Source organism: Xiphophorus couchianus, chromosome 22 (genome assembly GCF_001444195.1).
Source record: "Xiphophorus couchianus chromosome 22, X_couchianus-1.0, whole genome shotgun sequence".
Taxonomy (NCBI): Eukaryota; Metazoa; Chordata; class Actinopteri; order Cyprinodontiformes; family Poeciliidae; genus Xiphophorus; species Xiphophorus couchianus.
The window spans coordinates 533,706-552,636 of NC_040249.1; the positions used below are offsets into that span (position 1 = coordinate 533,706).

The 18,931-nt window shown below is 40.9% G+C and overlaps 2 protein-coding genes across 7 annotated transcripts in view; one reads left to right on the forward strand and one right to left on the reverse strand.

Moving 5' to 3' along the window:
- The first annotated feature begins 1,013 nt into the window (after positions 1 to 1,013).
- On the forward strand, positions 1,014 to 2,576 carry chchd1 (coiled-coil-helix-coiled-coil-helix domain containing 1). The gene is made up of 3 exons (XM_028005997.1): positions 1,014 to 1,350; positions 1,424 to 1,542; positions 2,354 to 2,576. Exons 1-3 carry the CDS (start codon positions 1,212 to 1,214, stop codon positions 2,462 to 2,464), a joined length of 369 nt encoding a protein of 122 aa, XP_027861798.1. The 5' UTR covers positions 1,014 to 1,211; the 3' UTR covers positions 2,465 to 2,576.
- Positions 2,577 to 3,375: 799 nt separating this feature from the next.
- vps8 (VPS8 subunit of CORVET complex) overlaps positions 3,376 to 18,931 on the reverse strand; it is a 33,656-nt gene continuing 18,100 nt past the window's right edge. For 2 of the 6 annotated variants that reach the window (XM_028007392.1, XM_028007393.1), the window contains 23 exons: positions 18,646 to 18,688; positions 17,920 to 17,992; positions 17,515 to 17,634; positions 17,085 to 17,144; positions 16,302 to 16,373; positions 15,953 to 16,072; positions 15,236 to 15,292; positions 13,749 to 13,831; positions 13,267 to 13,351; positions 12,794 to 12,892; positions 12,533 to 12,622; positions 11,619 to 11,689; positions 11,377 to 11,521; positions 9,851 to 9,940; positions 9,523 to 9,708; positions 9,369 to 9,450; positions 8,309 to 8,391; positions 7,289 to 7,369; positions 7,017 to 7,186; positions 6,230 to 6,398; positions 5,435 to 5,488; positions 5,057 to 5,137; positions 3,376 to 3,956 (listed from right to left, as the gene is read on the reverse strand). In XM_028007392.1, coding sequence (XP_027863193.1) covers positions 3,837 to 3,956; positions 5,057 to 5,137; positions 5,435 to 5,488; positions 6,230 to 6,398; positions 7,017 to 7,186; positions 7,289 to 7,369; positions 8,309 to 8,391; positions 9,369 to 9,450; positions 9,523 to 9,708; positions 9,851 to 9,940; positions 11,377 to 11,521; positions 11,619 to 11,689; positions 12,533 to 12,622; positions 12,794 to 12,892; positions 13,267 to 13,351; positions 13,749 to 13,831; positions 15,236 to 15,292; positions 15,953 to 16,072; positions 16,302 to 16,373; positions 17,085 to 17,144; positions 17,515 to 17,634; positions 17,920 to 17,992; positions 18,646 to 18,688 — 2,234 coding nt within the window. In that variant the 3' untranslated portion in view covers positions 3,376 to 3,836. The remainder of the gene's footprint in view (positions 3,957 to 5,056; positions 5,138 to 5,434; positions 5,489 to 6,229; positions 6,399 to 7,016; positions 7,187 to 7,288; positions 7,370 to 8,308; positions 8,392 to 9,368; positions 9,451 to 9,522; positions 9,709 to 9,850; positions 9,941 to 11,376; positions 11,522 to 11,618; positions 11,690 to 12,532; positions 12,623 to 12,793; positions 12,893 to 13,266; positions 13,352 to 13,748; positions 13,832 to 15,235; positions 15,293 to 15,952; positions 16,073 to 16,301; positions 16,374 to 17,084; positions 17,145 to 17,514; positions 17,635 to 17,919; positions 17,993 to 18,645; positions 18,689 to 18,931) is intronic. The other 4 variants (XM_028007398.1, XM_028007396.1, XM_028007394.1 and 1 more) reach the window with 3 other exon arrangements.

An 18,931-nucleotide genomic window follows, 5' to 3' on the forward strand; every position in this document is an offset into this window, starting at 1 on the left:
TTATTGGAAAAGCTGATTTTCTGAGCTCACCATTGGAAATACAGCAAGAACAAGAAACATAATTTCATTTAGGGAAGTTGGAAGTTTCAGAGCAACACAAGTGTGTTATTCAGTGTACATGAAGATAATGAAACACACAGGTACACACAGGCTGCTTATCAGCACCTCTGATGATTTATTTTATTATTCATCAGTGATGTACAGTTTCTATTAATAAACACTTCTTTTGATGCTTGGACACACATATATGGAGGGGCGGACACTAATATTATGTTAACCATTGCTCAGGTTTTCTTGCAATCTTTACTTACCTCAGATGCAATAAATCCACCTGCATATGCATAATGCTGAGGCAGCTTTTTGTTATTAGTCACAATTTATATTTATTTATGTATTTTTAAAATAGAAATTTACATTTAAAATCTAATTTACTTTAAAGTAATAATTTTAGACGTAAAAGTACACACTGGTATTTTATATGGATTTAATGGAAGTAGACAAATGACGGTCATGCTGAGCGATAGTGAACATCCTTTAGATCAGGTACTTTGGAAAACAAATACTAAATCAGTTTCATTTTATTTTGGTAAATAAACAATTTCACACATAGAAAACAAAAACAAAATACTACTTTACAAACCCATAATTTAACAAAACAGAAGTAGGCTGAAGCCAAGGCTTAGGCTTGCCTACTCTGTAAAATAATTTTTCATAAGCAACATTACATAATTACCTGACTGATAATAATTGTTAGGCTGTACAAGTTAGGTTAGAACAGGTTAATCTGTGAGTTCCTATTATAATATTAAGCCTAGCTGTTTCAGTTTAGTGGTGTTACCATCTCACAACTCAGTGATAAAACTCCAATATTTTCCTGATTCAAAAGAATCCTAAATATTTCCTATACTTAGAAAATAAAGATCATTTTTTGGCTCTAATGTTTGGCTAATGCCTCTCATATCACGCTGAAGAGGGCGCTCTTTCACAGAAAGCCATACTTCTCCAGACGAAGAAGAAGCTGTTACGACACTGAGGTCCGCTTTACGGATAACGCGGCTTTTCTGGCTACCTGGTGCTGGTCCGGTGGTCCCAGCAGATGAAACAGAATTTTCCAGTTGTTTTTAGTCTCTAAGTTTAATACCGGAGCCCAGAACAGCAGCTCCTCTTGTGTCCGTCCACCGGTTCTTACCCGGTCCGCCCGCCGGAGAGAAATGGCGGCTCAGGGAGGAGTTCTGTTCCAGGAGAAGGTCAGCAGGCTGCTCAGCAGGGAGAACGGGAAACCGGTGCTGAAGTCCAACAGACCGCTGGTCCTGAAGGACTCTGTGGCGAACAGGAAACCCAAGAAAGGAGGTAAGAATCGAGCTGTGAGCGGCTGTTCCTCTGCTGTCTGGTCGGGGTTAAAGGTCAACCTTTCTGTCTCCAGAGGCGTCCTGCATCACTGAGATGTCCCTGCTGATGGCCTGTTGGAAGCAGAACAACTTTGTGGACAGCCTTTGTTCTAATGAGGTCAACACCTTCTACACGTGTGTTCACAAAGCGGAGGTGAGTCTGGTTGTTTTCCTTCCACCAACTTGGGCTTTTGGTCTGAGACTTTGGTGTTTCCATTGCAGTTTTTGAATTACAGTACATATATTTCCATAAGACTGGAAAACAAATTAATCGTAGTGCAAAAACTTGATCAAAAAACATGTTTCTTTTCTTCTAAATTCCATTAAGCAAATTTGTTCTCATGATTCCAATTCGATGGAAACGCAGCTAACGTCTTCAGTCAGAGGCTTCCTCAGATTCGTTGCAAGACTGTCTGCTACAGGAGATCCTTCCAGCTCACAGCATCACCATCCACGACTCTTTGAACATATTTGGATGTAGAGTTATGATAACATTTAGCTTCTGTTTGGGATAAATAAAGTATTTTTGAACCGTCAGCTACACTCCCCTTCCTCACAATCAGAACCTCGTCTTTTCTGAGTCGTATCAAGCTTCGCCTTTGCACAAGCAGTTTCTCTGTTTTGTCTTTGTTAAATTATCAAATATTAATGTATATATATTTATATATATAGACAGAGAGAGAGAGAGAGAAGTGATCAATATCAGTAGAAAATACATCTGATATATTGTTCAATTATTTCACTGAACTTACATCCAGAACCGCACAGCATTCTGGGAGATGTAGGAACCGGAAATTCTTTAGCCGCTCAACCCAAATAACTCACTGCCTCACTCTTTGGTTACTTAGCGACAACCTGATCAGTAACACAGAGTACACAGAGGTCTTCATCTGTCTGCGCTCCATCTGTTCCTCTGAATGTTGAGGACAGACCTACTGGAGTAACACAGTGTTTCTGTTTCCCAGGCAGCAAGGAAGAACAAGTCTGAGCAGAGCAACGTGACCGGAGGACGTCTGACACCGAAACAAGCCACCACTCTGCTGAAGAGGTTTCCTAACCTGCGATCTGAGATCTAACAGACATGTCAAGAATTCTACGTTTGGATTCTATTATGTGTTGCCTGGATTTCCCCTCCGTAGTGATGATCTGTTTGTACATTTGTTCAATAAATTGTTTAATTTACACAAATATCACTCCTTCAGTTTGTGTCTCATAGTCTAACAGATGGCTTTACGATACAGCTCAGAAAATTGGACCAGCAGCAGCATCAGAACCAGGGAGCTACACGGCAGAGACAGCAGGTCACTGCTACCATCTGAGCTCAACAAGCTGATACAGAAGGCTGGTTCTGTTCTGATGACGACTGTGGAACCTCTAGTATGATGATGCAAAGAAAGATTTTACATAAAATTAAGGAAATGATGGACATTCCTCACCACCCTCTTCATGAGATTGTATTAGAAGGGGTGAAAATTAAAATTATTTTTTAAATTTCATCAGCAGGGGTGGAAGTTAAAATATTTTACCGGCCACTCAGACATTTCACCAGCCACTGTTTTTTTTTTCTTTCAATTACAAACCCCACCAGTACAAGCAAATGGCATAAAATATATGATTTATTCTTAACTATGAAAACCAATTTACTGACAATAAGTTTTCCATACATATATACAGTAGACTAATTTAACATAAAGCACTTATGTTAAATTAATGCTTTCATTTAATTTGAGAACATGAAGGTGAGAACGTCACACATTCTCACCTTGCTAAAGGAGTGAAACCAAAACACTGACATGGTCACCAAAAATAAAGAAAGCCAACCATGGATTTTAAGGAGATTTTTGATATATCAGATCAAACTTTGCAGAGACAGCTGTGGGTGTTTTAGGGTGTGGGGCCCAAACTGGGCGCTCCTACAGCTCTGCTGGTGGACAGGCGACAGTCGCACGAAACGTCTGGTTCTCGCAATAAATAACTTGAGAGCGAATGAAATACTGCACAATGCTTTATTACAAAAATCACGAACATGTTTGTGTTTCTGCTTCAGGTACCAAAGCACAGTTAGACACCAATAGTCACTCTGTTTGATCTCACTGCTAAAGATATCAAAGACGACACATTTCTACAGAAACACTGGCAGGCAGAGTGGGTTAAAGCTAAAATTAGCTAAAATGCTAATGTTAGCTTAAGTTATATCATTATCACATTGGCTGCTGCTCCCCTTTCTGATATTTCTATCCATCATTAAAGACCCTGAGGGTGATGAATAAGTGGACGGATGGAGGGATGAACAGATGAAATGAAGAGAATGAAGTCACAGTAGTGGGAGAACAATAACAAACAAAAATATGTTAGCTATGTTAATGTTTTAATGCTTCAGGATAGTCAAAGTAACAAGGGACGACCGGAAACGGAAGCAGGGAACGTTTTCTTGAGGCCCTGGAGGAGCTACTCCTCAAACAGAGGAGGAGGAGCGAGCTTCAGGTGGAAACTCTCTGGCTGGGCTGGAAGCAGGAAGCCTGCTTTCTCGCTGCTGTGGCCGTGCGAGACCTCAGAGAGGATGGACAGCTGGAGGACAGAGAACACACCGAGAAACAGCGTGGTTACACACAGCTCGTCATCTAACAGGGAGGAGTATTCCAGGTAAAGACAAGTTGTGATTATTTCACTTATAACATGGGAATATTGTCTTATTATAAGTGAAATAATCTGAGTGGAACTACAACCTTTTTCATCAGTATTAATAAATTATTGACTTAAAGCAAACTCCTATTTATTGCTGAAAAGTTAACTGGGTAACACATTTTATTTGACGGGGTGTGACACTGTCATAAACATGTCATAACAACAGTCATGAACATGAAGGAGTCTTTATGGATGTTTACAACTGCTGTCAAGAAGTGTCATTCAGTGAATAATGACGCTTTTAATGCAATGTTGCACTAAAAGTTGCATTAAAAGTGTCATTATTCACTGAATGACACTTCCTGACAACAGTCATAAATATTTGTGGACGCCTTCATGTTTATGACTGTTGTTATGACATGTTTATGACGGTGTCATGTCAGTCTTATGAACACCCCTTCAAATAAAGTGTTACCGTTAACAGTAAGTTAGTTTTGCCTTATTTCAAAAATGAAACACAGTGACCTTCCTGGTTTCCTTCTATGAAACCTTATTATTATTACTCATAATTTCTATTTCACTTTGGAAAGCATACTTTTCCATGTTTCTCAGTGGGATTTTGACAACAGATCAAATCTGTTGTCATGACAACTGTCAGGTTTGATACATGAATGACGCTAAAGCAGCATTACATATAACAATGTCTACGTGTTTCTAGAACTGCATTTCCATTACAAATACACACCAAAGTTTATTGATATTGCGCTAGTGTCGAAAAAAAACAACACAATTTTGCAATGGTGGCGATTCCATTAAATAAGATTTTAAATCACATGTGAATACGTATGTTCACGCCACAATTCATTAAAAAACATGCCACAGCTGAACCCCCCCCCCAAAAATGTGTAAAAAAAGATTAGTTTTTTTGAAACCGCTGTGTTTCCATTAAGCAAATTTATTTCTGTAACTCCAATTTGTACGACAGTAAATGGAAACACAGCGGCTGTTGCATCAGTGAAACAGAGACAGCAGTGGTTCTGTACCCTGGACGGTCCCCTGTACAACCCTCGCAAGTGATCCCAGGAGAGCTCCTGCTGCACATCCAATGTTGCCACAGCAACCACCTGCAACACAGCGAATAATCGCACATTGGGCTGTTGTTATTAAACACTAGTTTCACACTGAAACAAGAATAACTCATGGATTTGTTCTGCCATGTTAAATCACTGCTGTTACTCAGATGCTTTACTTGTTAGAGGTAAACCAATAGAAGCAGAGCACTAAAATAGACAAAGAGATTATTATTCCTTGCAAGACTTTAAACCAGAGACTTATTGCAGAATGACTGCAGCGCTCAGAGGATGAAGGTTTGACAGGGAAGCGGTCGGTGTCTTGTGCAGACAGGAAATGATCCGGCTTACCTTCTTCCTGTGAGTCTCAGTTCCTTTCTCATGATGTCCTGATGAAAATCGAGTCTGGAGCCCAGAGAGCACACACACACACACACACACACACACACACACACACACACACACACACACACACACATACACACATAACACACAAACACAAAATGATAATATCAAATGGCACACAGTAATTCTAGTCTGTCTGGCTCTAGTTTAGCCTGAAACCAGAAAACCCCAACCGCTCTGGAAGTTAATAAATATAACTGATGTTATATTTAATGACAGTAAAAACTTTTACAGGCAGATGAGACAACATTTGAGTAAACTGCAAACAATGTAAGTTCCTGTTTGTGAACTGAATATATTACACTTGAGTTAATTATGTGTTTAACCTAAAATTACACATAGTCTGCCATGTTGTTTCTTTTTTTTGTTTTTTGTGTTTTGTTTGTATTTCATTTCTAAAAATCGTTTTAGTGACGTAATGAACTGATGTGTGAACCACTGTAAGAATAGCGGCAGCATTGCTGCAGCTAAAATGGATTCTAAATTAGTTAAACTTACTATGACCTCTGACCTTGGTCTGCTGTAGGGAGGACAACTATTGCTCAAAACTATTTCACAGACTGTCAATACAAAAACTCAACATTTTTCTTAGCCTCAGATATTAGCCGCAGAAATAAACCACAACGAACAAATGAATTCGCTGCACACTGACAGAGTAGCTGTCCTCAGTTTGGGTCAGCTCATGGCGTTTGGAGTTGTGCTTTATAAACTTTTCCTCGTGATTAGCACAAACTCACTGACCTGGGCGAGAGACGCGCTGCGGCTTCTGTTTGGCTCAGAACAAGCCCCGCCCCTTCCTCCATGGCTGGAGGAACACTTGTAGCACCTCCATGGCTGCTGCGGCTCTGAGGCTGCGCCCCACCCACTGTCCTTCTGCTGCAGGCACTGCAGGTGGTACAGGTGGCCGCAGCTGGAAAACACGCAGAGGTCAGAGGTCAGAGTTAACCTTGTAAAGTATCATCCAGAGAGAGAGGTACATAACGCCCCATTATGTAATAGCACCGCAGTATGTAATAATAATGCTTGAGTGTTTAAGGTGGAAAACAGACCTTCATTAACCACTCAGACTACAAAAAACAAACACCTGTCAGATGGCTTCACTATCCATGAAATAATTCAAAAACAGTCCAGATAGTTTGGATGCATCAGTCTCTTTCTTTTTTTTCCTTCTCACAAAAAGATTCAGTTTGTGTCTTAGAGGAGAGATGGAAAGCTCATGTTTGACTTCTTTTGCTTTTGCATTTTTCACATAAGTTTGCAGTGTGTTTGTGTCCTAAAGAAAAAATACATAAACTTCAGATATCTCACAAACGAGATACTAGCACACATGGAAAAACCTTATAAAAACCTTACACTGTAGCAAGAAAGACTTTCAGTATTCAAGATGCTGCATGGACTGACTAATACAGTGTTGTGCGGTAATGCAAAAGAAGCACAAAAATTCCCCCGTGTCCCTTAGGGGCCTCCGTAGTTTCCAGAGTGGAAGCAGCAGAAATAATCAAGTGGTTTTCACTTTGCAGTCACAGACCTGAACACGATGATCTCCTCGGACGCGTCCTGCTTCCTCTTGTAGTGCTGCAGGCAGATGTTGCAGCAGTCCTGACGGGGATGAAGCCCTTTGGTGACAGCGGAGCGGAGGTGTGCCAGGGACCAGTGGAGGTCGTGGTTCAGCAGATTTGTTGTTGTTTCAAGCAGAGTCTGAGAGACAGGCTTTCATCAAAAAGATACACACACACAAAGTATCTGGTTTCAGTTGTAGTCCACATGTCCCTGAATGAAGACATGTGGACGAAGCGTTACCTGTTCATAGGTGAACGTGTCCAGCATGCCCAGAATGAGTCCCTGGATCTCCGCCAGCTTTCCTCTTCCATAAACTGGATCCTGATTAAAACCATCCAGCAACACAAGTTAACATATCAACAGGAATTCTTGATAAAAATGATCGGATGCTCCACTAAACGCTGCATAAGTAACTAATACTGTCGGCTTGACTTAAAAGGAAGTAAGCCAACAGTGCTTATAAAAAGTATTCATCCCCTTGGATGTTTTATCCTTTTTATTGATTTCACAAATCAATTCATTTAAAAAAAAACACATTAAAGAACTTATATGTCAAAGTGGAAACTGGTTTCTACCAAATGAGAGTTAAATAAAAATATTTGACAAAAAGTAAGTGATTTCATAAACACTTCCCCCTTTGAAGTGACTGACCGAACTTAATAGAGGTCCAGTCAGTTGTTGCTAGCACTCTGAGAGCAGTGAATGTATTCCCTCAAAGGAAACGTCAATTTTGAACAAACTCACGATTTTGATCAAACTTTTTAGCACAAGAATGAATTGGTTTAAAATGAGCCATATTACAATTGGTGTTTTCTGCAAAACTTCAAACTGCAATGAAAACACTTTTACTGAGACCCAGACTCCCTGCTGGGATACTGTCTGGGAAGGAGGTGAATAATTATGCAACCAGTTATTTCATATTGAACGTTTTTATTTAATTGTCATTATTGTGAATAAATCAGTTTTCACCTTGACGTTAAAGGTTTTTTTGTTCATTTTCTTTGACATAAAGTCAAAATGTCTACCATGATTGATTGATGAAAGCAATAAAAATGGTAAAACACCCAAGGGTATGAATACTTTCAATAAGCACTGACTGTGAGTGACTGCTGGTGAAGCCTACCGTTTCCCTGGTTAAGACAACATCTAATGTTAGCCTGTCGGGAGCCGACCAACGCAATTTCTTTTGTCTTTACTGATTGTTAAAATACATTGTTTCATTCGTTAATCTATCATCACAGACGAATGACATATACTCACCTGTAGGATCTGCTGAATGATGGCAGGAAGTGAAATAAAGCTGCTCATACAGTTGAGAACCTTCAGGGTCATCTCCTTCAGCCCTGGACGAAGGACAGTAGCATGTCATGTTAAATGACATCTTACCGTCATTAAACTAATCACCCCAAGCCTTGCTTCTCAAACAACAGAAACATATCATCTCATGTTCAGGTTCTCCTCTACCACTAGTCTGTCCATGCTATCTCCAGTCATGTTAGAACATGTAGCTGTAGCTGACCTGAAGGCTGAGAGTCGTAAAAGGGGCTTAGGACCATTTTACATAGCCTGAACAGAAAGATGGCGGTCATCTGCTGAGCAAATTCACCTCAACAAAACTTCATTAATCCCAGTGGAGAATTAAATAAATAGTCATCAATGAACCTCACAACGGGTATTATTTCTTTCTCTCTTTTTTTTTTTTAGCAATCACAAGATAAACTAACAAGGAGACAATGGAGCCTGAAATAGAGCCTTGATGTATCTCTTACATCCAGAACAGGGTGGTTCACAGCTGCTTCCTCTTACTTTGGGAGCTTATATTTGTAATATTCTGCAATAATGTTTTTTTAAATAATTTTCTCTAATCGTTGTCATTTTTAAAAGACATGCTGTTTTTCTTAGACAATCATACAGAGATTTTTAAAGTAGAGCTGGAGCAAACATCGGGATATGAAGAGAATTTAGCGCAACATCAAATTCTGCCACTTCCTGTTGAACCATTTAACAATACTGACAAATCCATCTGCTCCACGAGTGCTCCGAAATATTAGCTGAATTATTAAGCAAGTAGTTTGTGTTCCTGTCCAAGCATTCAGCATGCTGAGGTGAGTGAATCTTCATCAGTGCAGACAGAACGTCTGATTAGCGTAGCAGGAGGTTAAGCAATGTTACTAGTGGGTCCAGGGATCTAGCCCTGCCTTCTACAGGGTCAAATCAGTGAAAACTCAATGCCGGAGCATTTTTACGTTTTTCTCCACATAATGTTTGTGCAACTTTGAGCAAAAAACTTCAAACTATTGGTGCAGGTGTTCATATTCACCATCTGAGATGTGTTTATCACTGAGCCCCATGACTTCCTTCTGAGAGGCCATCATGGTGTCCAGGAGTGGAAACCACAGATCCTGTGAGGAAAGAGAACCATCAGCTGTAGAGATGTAGCTCCCTCAGTTCCCCGCCGCAAACACTCTGCTCACCTTCCTTTGCTCTTGATCAAGGTTCTGACAGTTTCGATGACAGAAGAGAATCATTTGGTTGAGTGAACTCTTCACTGTCGTCAGTGTGAATTCACCATTCGCTTCCTCTTCGTCCCGTCCGTCAACTCCTCCTCCAATGCCGCCGCTCATCTCTGCAGCGAGGACATCCAGTCTTTCCTTCAAGGTCTTCCAGGGGAAATGCAAACATTCAGTGAAAACAGCGGCTAGCTAACACACCACCCTATTTAATTTAAAACTCCCACCTGAAGCAGCTACTTTCAAGAAAGTGTGAAAAGTGAATTCATGAGTACAATGATATGATCTGTACCTGCAGCAATCCAGCAAATGCTCCAGGAATATCTCCCTTCTTCTCCAGCAGATACGCCTTGGCTTCATTACAGTGGTACTTCTCTGTTATCTGGAGACAAAGTCATGGACTGTAAAGAATTATCACATCCCTTCCTGCTTGATTAACAGATAGAGGCAGTATGAAACGGATGGGAAGCATTTCTTTTTGCAGAGAGACTACTGTGAAGTCCAGACTGATGATTGGTCTAGCTCCCCCTACTGGATGATTGATACCATTCATTAGATACAACAGCATCCAGGGACAGTCTATCAACCGGCCACATTTAGAGCCTCTTCACATGAAGTGCTGCTCTCCTTGCCATGACAACAAGAACGTGAAACACTCTCCCAGAAGTGGGAGTTGAAGCTCATTCTGTCAGGCATTCCCACCAGACCCTCACATTACCTTTGGGCCTGCCAGGTCTGAACACTATCCTCCCTCATCATCTGAGCCAACTCACCACTAGGTAGTAGTCAGTGGACATCTCCGCCCCTCTCTTCACCCAAGTGTCCGAGATCCGCAGATCTTGGGTGTCAAGGAGAAGGTGCTGCAGCACATACAGGTCAGGGGCGCTGCGGTGTCTTGGGTGTCTGCAGCCGCAGATCAGATGAGACTGATCTCATCTGATCTTCGCAGTTCGACAGTTAGGCCGAACTGCGGCCTAATGTGTCCTGGTGCAAAGAGCACATATGGACACCCTTAAGCTTGAACATGGTGTTTGCTATGGACAAACCATGACAAGAACAGAAGTCCATCAACAGAACACTGCTCAGGTTCCGATCAGGGAGGCCCCTCCAGGTTTTACTGTCATTGCCCAAGTGAGTGTTGAAGTCCGCCGGCAGAACAAGGGAGTCCCCAGGAGGGGCATTCACCAGTACCCCCTCCAAGGACTCCAAGAAAGGTGGATAATCTGAATTGCTGTTAGTAGCATAAGAACAAGCAGTCAGAACCTGCTCAACCACAGGTAGAATCAGATGAACCCCGAGATGGAGGGCAATGAATTTACCCAACTCCAGAGTGACAGAGTGTCCAACCCCTTGCAAGGAGACTGGTTCCAGAACCAGGGCCGTGTATTGAGGTGAGTCTGACTATTTCTAACCAGAACCTCTCAACCTCACACATCAGCTCAGGTTCCTTCCCCACCAGAGAGGAGACTCTCCATATCCTGGGATATAGCCGAGGATCAGACTGCCAAGGGCCCCACCTTCATTAACCCCATCACACATTGCACCTGACCCGCTCAGGTGGTGAGCCCATAGAAAGAGGGACCCATGTTTCTTCTCTGGGTTGAGCCCAGTCGGTCCCCTTAGGTATAAAAGAGCTCTGTAAGCTACCCCACCTCGAGGCCTGACTCCAGAGGGGGGCCTGGTGGCCCTTGTCCAGGTGAGGAGACCCTGTATCTAATGTTCCATCTCATCATAAGGGGTCTTTAGGCTGTTTTTTAAAAACCATTTATTAAGAATTTTGTAAATTCCAACAACATTCTAGAGGCATAAAAACAGTACCTGTATGGCCTCCTCAAGCCTGTAATGCTGGGAGGTGTGGAGGAACTTCAAAAGCTCCTGTGGTTCAAAGCGGCACATCAGGTCCAGCAAAAGCTCATAAAATTCAGACTCCAGAGGCAGCCGGGACGTGGCCTGACATCCTTCCCTGAGAGAGACAGTGCAGGGACAAAGAGTCCCAAGATCAGGAGGGACAACAGGAGGTCTGTGGTTATCAAACACAAGGGGAAGGAAGCAAACCGTACTGAAACTTCAGGAGGCAGCGGAGGAATTGGAAAAGTAGACTGTCGTCCTGCAGAGACACACACAGAGAAGCCTTCTGAAATAAACCACTTCACTATGTACAACTGCTTAATTGCTTGTTAATACTAATAATAAATTATCCATGATTGCAACTCAATGCCTGTAGGCCTCTAGAAGAAGTGAAGACGACCTTCTGAAGTTCAAACTGAGCATCAGAATAAAGCAGGTGATTGAAGTAAGTTTGAATGCAGCATGGTTGTTGGTAGCAAGCTGGTCAGTCTGAGTGTTTCAGATCATGCTGATCTGCTGGGTTTTCACACAGACCGAAAAACAGTGAACATCCAGTGTGATGCAGCTGGAAGAACAAAGACAGCTGGGTGATGTCAGAGGAGGACACACAGATGGCTTTGGGAAAACCAGAACACCTTGGAGCGGTGGGTGGGTGGGTGGGGGGTGGTGCTCTAAAAGCGGTGAAACTCTATACATTTGCGCTTTGGCATGTTGTTGGCGTACTGATACCCACTCTATCTATCTTCTGATTAAGAACAGGGTTGCCCGCACTGACGCGGCTCAGGGAGTACGTCACACGCAGCGCCGTGCGCAGTGCCCTAGTGCCTGTAAATGTAATGGTCCAATGAAGGAAATTTTAAAAAACAGGACATTTCCTCACTTTCTAAAAAAAACCTGGGACGCCCGGGACAGGACGTGAAATACGGACATGTCCCGGGAAATACGGACGTTTGGTCACCCTAATTTAAACCTACCTGAAATATATTAGTTATTCTCTGCAGCAAAATGTAGATTTGAGCCTAAAGTTTGATCTCAGCTCTAAACCTAAACATCACACTGAAAAGGATGCATCTAAAAAATGAAATTGAAAGCTGTGTGTCTGAAGTGATGATGATGTGTTGTTTACCTGCAGCTCAGAGATGATGGTCTGCACCTCCTCTGTGAAGTGCCACACCACCAGGTCAGCTAATTTACCAGGATCCAGGCTCACCAGCTCCTGTTGTATAATACGACAACACACCTGCTGTAGAATGACTGATGCAAATACAAAACAGGATGAGGCCGTAGAACATGTTCTGTCCAGCTCATGCATCTCCTTGAGAACGAGCTGCTGGGAGACGCTGTCTCTCCTCATTACAATCTGACCAGCAGCCGCAGCGCCCCTGACCTGCATGTGCTGCAGCACCTTCTCCTTGACCTTCAGCTTCTCCTCGGAGCTGTAGCCCGGCATGGACATCAGGTTGTGGATGTAGCTGAAGATTTCCGCCTAACACGCAAACACAACAGAAAACTATAAAACACTGATTTCAGTTAGTTATCTCATTATTGAAAAGCAAAAAAAAGAAGAAGAATCCAATATTCTGCACAAACAGCACATTTACCTGAAATCTGAAGCTGAACCTAGCAGGCATTTGAATTCCTCCATATTTTAGACTCAACATGATACGTTAAATACCATTGATATAATGTCTAATAATCAACATATTATTTTAGCAGGAATCATTTTTGCTTTGCTAGATTATAAATATGGTACAATGAGAATGTTATACTTCTATTTCAGTACACTTAACTAATAATAATTAATGTGGGTGAAAATGTGTGAAATCTGTGACACTATGTGCGACCCAAACACGTCGGTACCTTTCGAAGTGGGTCCTGTAAGTAGCAGTCCACGATGCGGTCGTACAAATGCTTTTTCTCATAAAGGAACTCACAGATCTGGTAGCTGGAGGGCAGAAGGCAGACAGCATCGTGTAGCAGAAATAACCACCGGTGAAATGGAACATTGGGATGTAATTCTGATTTCTTCACAAGTTAAAGCTGCGGAATGTCACTTTTATTTAAAAAAAATATATATTTTTTTTACATATTTGTTGAAACTGTCACCATGTCATGACAGTCTGGTATGAGACAGATAGTCTCTGAAAAAATTTAATTCCTCTGCCTTCTCCCAATGCTAACTAGAAACAGCCAATCGCAACCAGCATATTAGCGCTGTCAATCACAATCTCAGGTGGCGCCGCTCATCCACCCTTTTCCTCCACCCTAAACATGCTGAAGTGATTTTCATGTTTAAACGGCGCTCTTCAGATGTAGATCACCATGTTCGATTAGTTGCTTACAACTTGGCTTTCTCTGCCAGCGTGAAGAGCCGTTCTTCGTTGAACTGGACCACACCCCCGACCTGCAGCAGCTCCAGCAGAACCTGAGCAGAGAAACAAACGATACTTGTCGGAGTCTGTCCAGCAGGTTGGCGGGGAGATGAGAGTTACGCTTAATAAATGACTTCAAGATAACCAGAAACGCCAGTTCACCCTCTGGACTATCTGGGAACGTAACCATCTCTTCCAGGTAGCTGGATTCTGACTTAACAAATCTGAAACATAACTTTTGACACCAAACACCTTTGTTTTTCTGTAAGTCGGAACCAATGGCCCTCTGTTAAACACAGGAAACAAGATGTTCCTGGTTCTGGTTCTGAGCTGAGATAAGGAGAGAACGTGAAATTCAGCCGAGTTCCACATTGCTACAATAACTGCTGCCAACTGAGAAAACAGCAAGGTGACCGCCTGCCTCTTCTCCCCTCTCTCCACACCGGGCCCTGACCCGCCTCTCAGAAAACTCTGTTAGGACAACAAGATTCATTTCCCAGCAGGACTCGCTACATGTTGCTGCTAAAAGTACCAGCAGCAACAAGAAGCTGCTTCAAAGACCATGCTGGTACTGAGCTTGGTTAGCTCGGCTGGACTGACCAGAGCCACATAGAGAACCTATGAAGTCAGGAAGAAGATGAGAGACACCAGAACCAAAGAACATGGCATGAAGTTCTCTATCAAAAGCAACCTGGACTTCCAGAACCTCAGCATAACCACAGGCTGGTCTCCTCCATGACACGCTGCACTGATGAAGGAAGTCATGTAAGTTATAGAAATGAACAGATTTTTCAAAAACCTGACATTTCTTTTCAAAACATTGTTTTTTTTATTGATCTCATGTAATATTCTAATTTTCTGAGACAAGAAATTTGGGGTTTTCTTATCCAAGTCTGAATCATGAAAATACAGAGTACTGAAGACCTGAATATTTCACTCTATGTGTGAGGAATTTATATAATGACTTTTGAAATGAGAGATGAAATATTACATTTCATATTACATTTTTTGGGCTGTGCCTGTGGAGCACTGACTGAGTGAGCTTTTTCTGTTATTTTGTTTATTTACTTTGGATATTTGAAACATCTTCCAATTCTTATGTTAAATGTTCATTACAATTTAAAGTTTATTCATCTTTGAATGTGTGCTTGCATTATTATGCCATTACCATTATTTTACCTGAAAAGGGTCGCAAAACAACAATATTATTGTGTATCGCAATAACGTCTGGAACGATTTATCGTCCAGAAAAATTTGTTATTGTGACGGAACTAGCTGTTTCTACATCGCATTGGTCACATGACTCAGAACATGACTCAGAATGATTATCTGGTGTGGTACATTTTCATGTTAAAAACAAAACAAACACATGAAAAGCGTTCTGACGGATTGTTCCTGCATATTTTTAAAAACATACAGTGTGTGAGGGGCGGACACGGTTCTACGCTGACATGTACCTGCTGCCGTTCAGTATGTCGAGAGTCATCGTCAGGGCAACACAGGAACTCCAGCACCTGAGGAGACAGACGTCCTTCAGACACAGAGGACAGACAGAGACACAAGGAATTCAACACCGTGCCTGTCTTCCATCTCCTGTCACTGCTGCAGATTAATGTCTCGGCTTGAGACATTCATCTCACAAAACGTTTCTTCAGCTGGAACATTCTCAACCTGTGAGGTTATTTTGATGCAGCGGGAAAATATCTGGTCAGATGATCGTTTCACTTCCGTCTCTCCTCTTTCTGACGTTCGGTCTGATTTCAGATGATGTCACTGAGCTGAAATATCTGCACAGCAAGCTGACAATATGAGCTGTCACCACAAATACTAAAGCTGCAAAGCTTCTGAATCCTTAAAAAAGGAAGGCAATGATTGTATACCTTAATTTGCAGGTGGATGCATTTCATTTAAATCAAATATTTTATTCCACTGTTTTTGTGTCTCTGGACTTTATCTTAAAGGAGATTTTAAGAACACACCAGTCTGTATCTATAGCTCAGTTTCTGTCATTTCCAGTCTTAATGGGCCTGGTGAGGCTTTTTGGTTCACTTCAAGGTTTTAATGCATGCACACAAACTCAGGAAGTGAACTTAATGTAAAAACAAAAAGCACTTGCTGCTGTCAAAAGTATCATTTGCAATAATAAATCCAGTTGTAGAGAAATGTCTACATACCTGATCAAAAAGGTTCCTGTTCACAAACAGCGTGTTGTTTGGCTTGGCCAGCTGCCGAGCTAGGAAGGTGAAGAGACCGCCGACTTGGGAGGGAGTGAAGTCAGGGTTGTCCACCATTACCTTTCATTAAAGCAAATGAGCAGTGTATTAATTAATGCACAGAGGAATACAAACAATAAAAGAGAAATTAATCATGAAAGATTTTCAGACTGGTCATAATCATTATAGGTTTCTCAGAAGGCCTCAGTGGACAACCAGCAGTTGTAAATCACCTGAAGAAGCTGCATTTTGGCTTCCTTTCGCTCTTCATTACAGCAGATTCAAACTGTTAATGAGACCCGAATCTCACCTGAAGTAAGATGTCCACTATCCTCTGCTGGTACTCCAGGGCCTGCTTGTCGTTCTGGACATCATCAAACGTCTGGAAGACATAAACACATTTCTCTAATAAAGAAAATATTTTCTCACTTCAGTCAGCATTAAACAAAGAAACTTTTCATTTCTGAAAGTAATTTGATTTCATTGTTTTAAAACTTAAAAAAGTGGAAAGTGTAGAAATGAGTGGAGATTTTGTTGGGTTTTTTCAATGATGAAGGCAGTATACCACGCATAGCCAGTGCAGATTATAGATTATTTTGCTGGACAACGTTTTTGCTATAAACAATAATAAACAATAAGATTGTTGTTTTAAGGCCATTCTCAAGTCATATAATTCACATGGAATAATAACACAAGCACACATTCTCAAAGAATGCTTCTTTGAGAAGCACACATTCATTTAAAATGAATTCATTTTAAATTCAAATGAACATTTAACACGGGAACTGGAAGACATTTTAAATATTCACAATAAATAAACAAAACAACAAATAAAATGACTTATGAAGTCTCGGTAAACAAAATTGTCACTCAACAATAGAGCTAGCTGAGACCAAAGCACCAGCCTGAAAATATTTATCATCCAGTTTTTTGTTGGAAATAGAGAGAAAAGAGAAAAATGATCAATCATGCAAATAGAAATTATTGACATTTTAATTTATCATGTGATTAATTGAGTTATTGCTTATTGCGACAGGCCTATCTGTGCCCATATCAGAGAATATATTTTAAAGACTTAGTGCCCCGGATGTACCTGAATGCAGCATGAGCGTGTGTTGGGAAAATCCGTTCTCATCGATGGAGATTCCTCTGTCTTGCATAATTATACATATAAACATACAGAGTTTAGTCTGGCTGCATGCTCCAGGTAGCTAGTTTACATTCAGACTGGCATTGTTTCAGGTGAGTAATTTAATTCAACCACTGTGGCTTATTGTGGTTAAAAAATGTGTTATCTGGCATAAAGTTTTATATGTCCGGTTACATGTTTTATATTTGTGTCCAGATATAAAACAACACTTTATTAATTCACTGGAAACTAACTGGAGATTTTTATGTCAGTTTCTATACTCAAACCAATCTGAAATCGGCCAAACTTTGAATAAAAACCTAAAAAATAAAAACACAGAATAACTAACAGCTTGTTAATGACAGTTGAGAGACAGTCAAGAGAGGCATCTCACCATGGCAAGAACATTTAGGAACTCCCGAGTGTCAAAGTGGAGGAGTGTGTGAATAAACGGGAAGACTTCCTCCTTCTGTGAGGAGTCGCCTGAATGGAGACGGATCAGGAACTCAAACACCTGATCAGACACAAACAGACACACAAAAACAATCAAATGTCAAACAAACCGGCTGCTTTCAATAATTCCAGCTACATAATAAGATCATAGAGTGAAGTTATTCCACGTCAACATGCACAACGAAATGAGTTTAACACACTGTTTTTGTTGAAATGCAGATTCCTGTAGAGACCAAAAGATTGCTTTCACTCAATTTAAATACATTTCTGAAAGCCAGTAAAATAAAAATCAACATCACTTTATTTCATGAGCTGTTCTCACAGAGTACAGAATGGTTGACCATACCTGGTATTTGACCTGAACAACCAGATCTTCAGGGATGTCTCCGATCGGATAGGCTCTTCCAGCAAGACAGCAGCTTCATCCACACACACACACACACACACATATGTTCACTGATCAGAGAACTGTGACACAATTTCATTCTGATGTTAGTATGCAGAGAGCTATATTTCAACAAGCAGTTTTATTTAACAAGAAACACAAAACTAAAAGCAGAGATGCACTGATTTGATATTGAAAAAACATTTCTAGATGGGGTATCGGTGACAATGTGCCCTATCCATAAGGGCAGATCTATACAGTCTAATTCTATGCTTTGTGCTCTGAACAACGTCGTGCTTTATTATTTATTTTACATTATATTTATAATTCCTAAATATAATAAAAAAAGGTTATATCAGACCATACTAAAACCTCAGAAGTGAGTCGGTGCATCCACAGCTAAAAGACTGCAGTGAACCTTTAGCTAGCTTTATTCTGATGTTTCCAGGCTATTCAGTTAGTAAAACCACACAAATAAGCCCCAATGGAACAAATACAAAACAACTGGTGAGGGTGATACAGATGTACGTTAAAGCAAATAAAACACATCAAAAATCAATAAATACATCGAAAAAATATGAGTTTGTGTAGTCACTATATTTTATGCATTTTTGTAAGTACAGAGACAGGCTAAGCCTCTTATATACAGCAGTTTGACAGGGTAATAACAGCATCAGGAGGATTTACCTTATGTAAACTAGTAATTTATTCCCCATCACCACATCATCGCCTAAAGAAAAGGAAACACATGTTAAAATATATATATTTAAATACTGTATGTTTTGCGGCAAAATACTGACAGAGAAGAAAAGAAAAGAACGGTACAGAAAAGAAAGGAAGAGAAGAGAAAAGGAAAAAAAAGAAGAGAAGAGAAGAGAAAAGACAAGAGAATAGGAAAGAAAAGAAAGGAAAAGGAGAGAAAAGAAAACAACAAAAAGGAAAGCTCCTGTGTGGTTGTGGTGCTTGGCATCAC

What these genes read in the sequence shown, in the direction of transcription:
- chchd1 (XM_028005997.1), top strand. Translation starts at nt 1,212, where the DNA reads ATGGCGGCTCAGGGAGGAGTTCTGTTCCAGGAGAAGGTCAGCAGGCTG. An exon ending in CAGGAAACCCAAGAAAGGAG is followed by an intron (nt 1,351 to 1,423) that starts GTAAGAATCGAG and finishes TTCTGTCTCCAG; the next exon opens with AGGCGTCCTGCATCACTGAG. An exon ending in CGTGTGTTCACAAAGCGGAG is followed by an intron (nt 1,543 to 2,353) that starts GTGAGTCTGGTT and finishes TCTGTTTCCCAG; the next exon opens with GCAGCAAGGAAGAACAAGTC.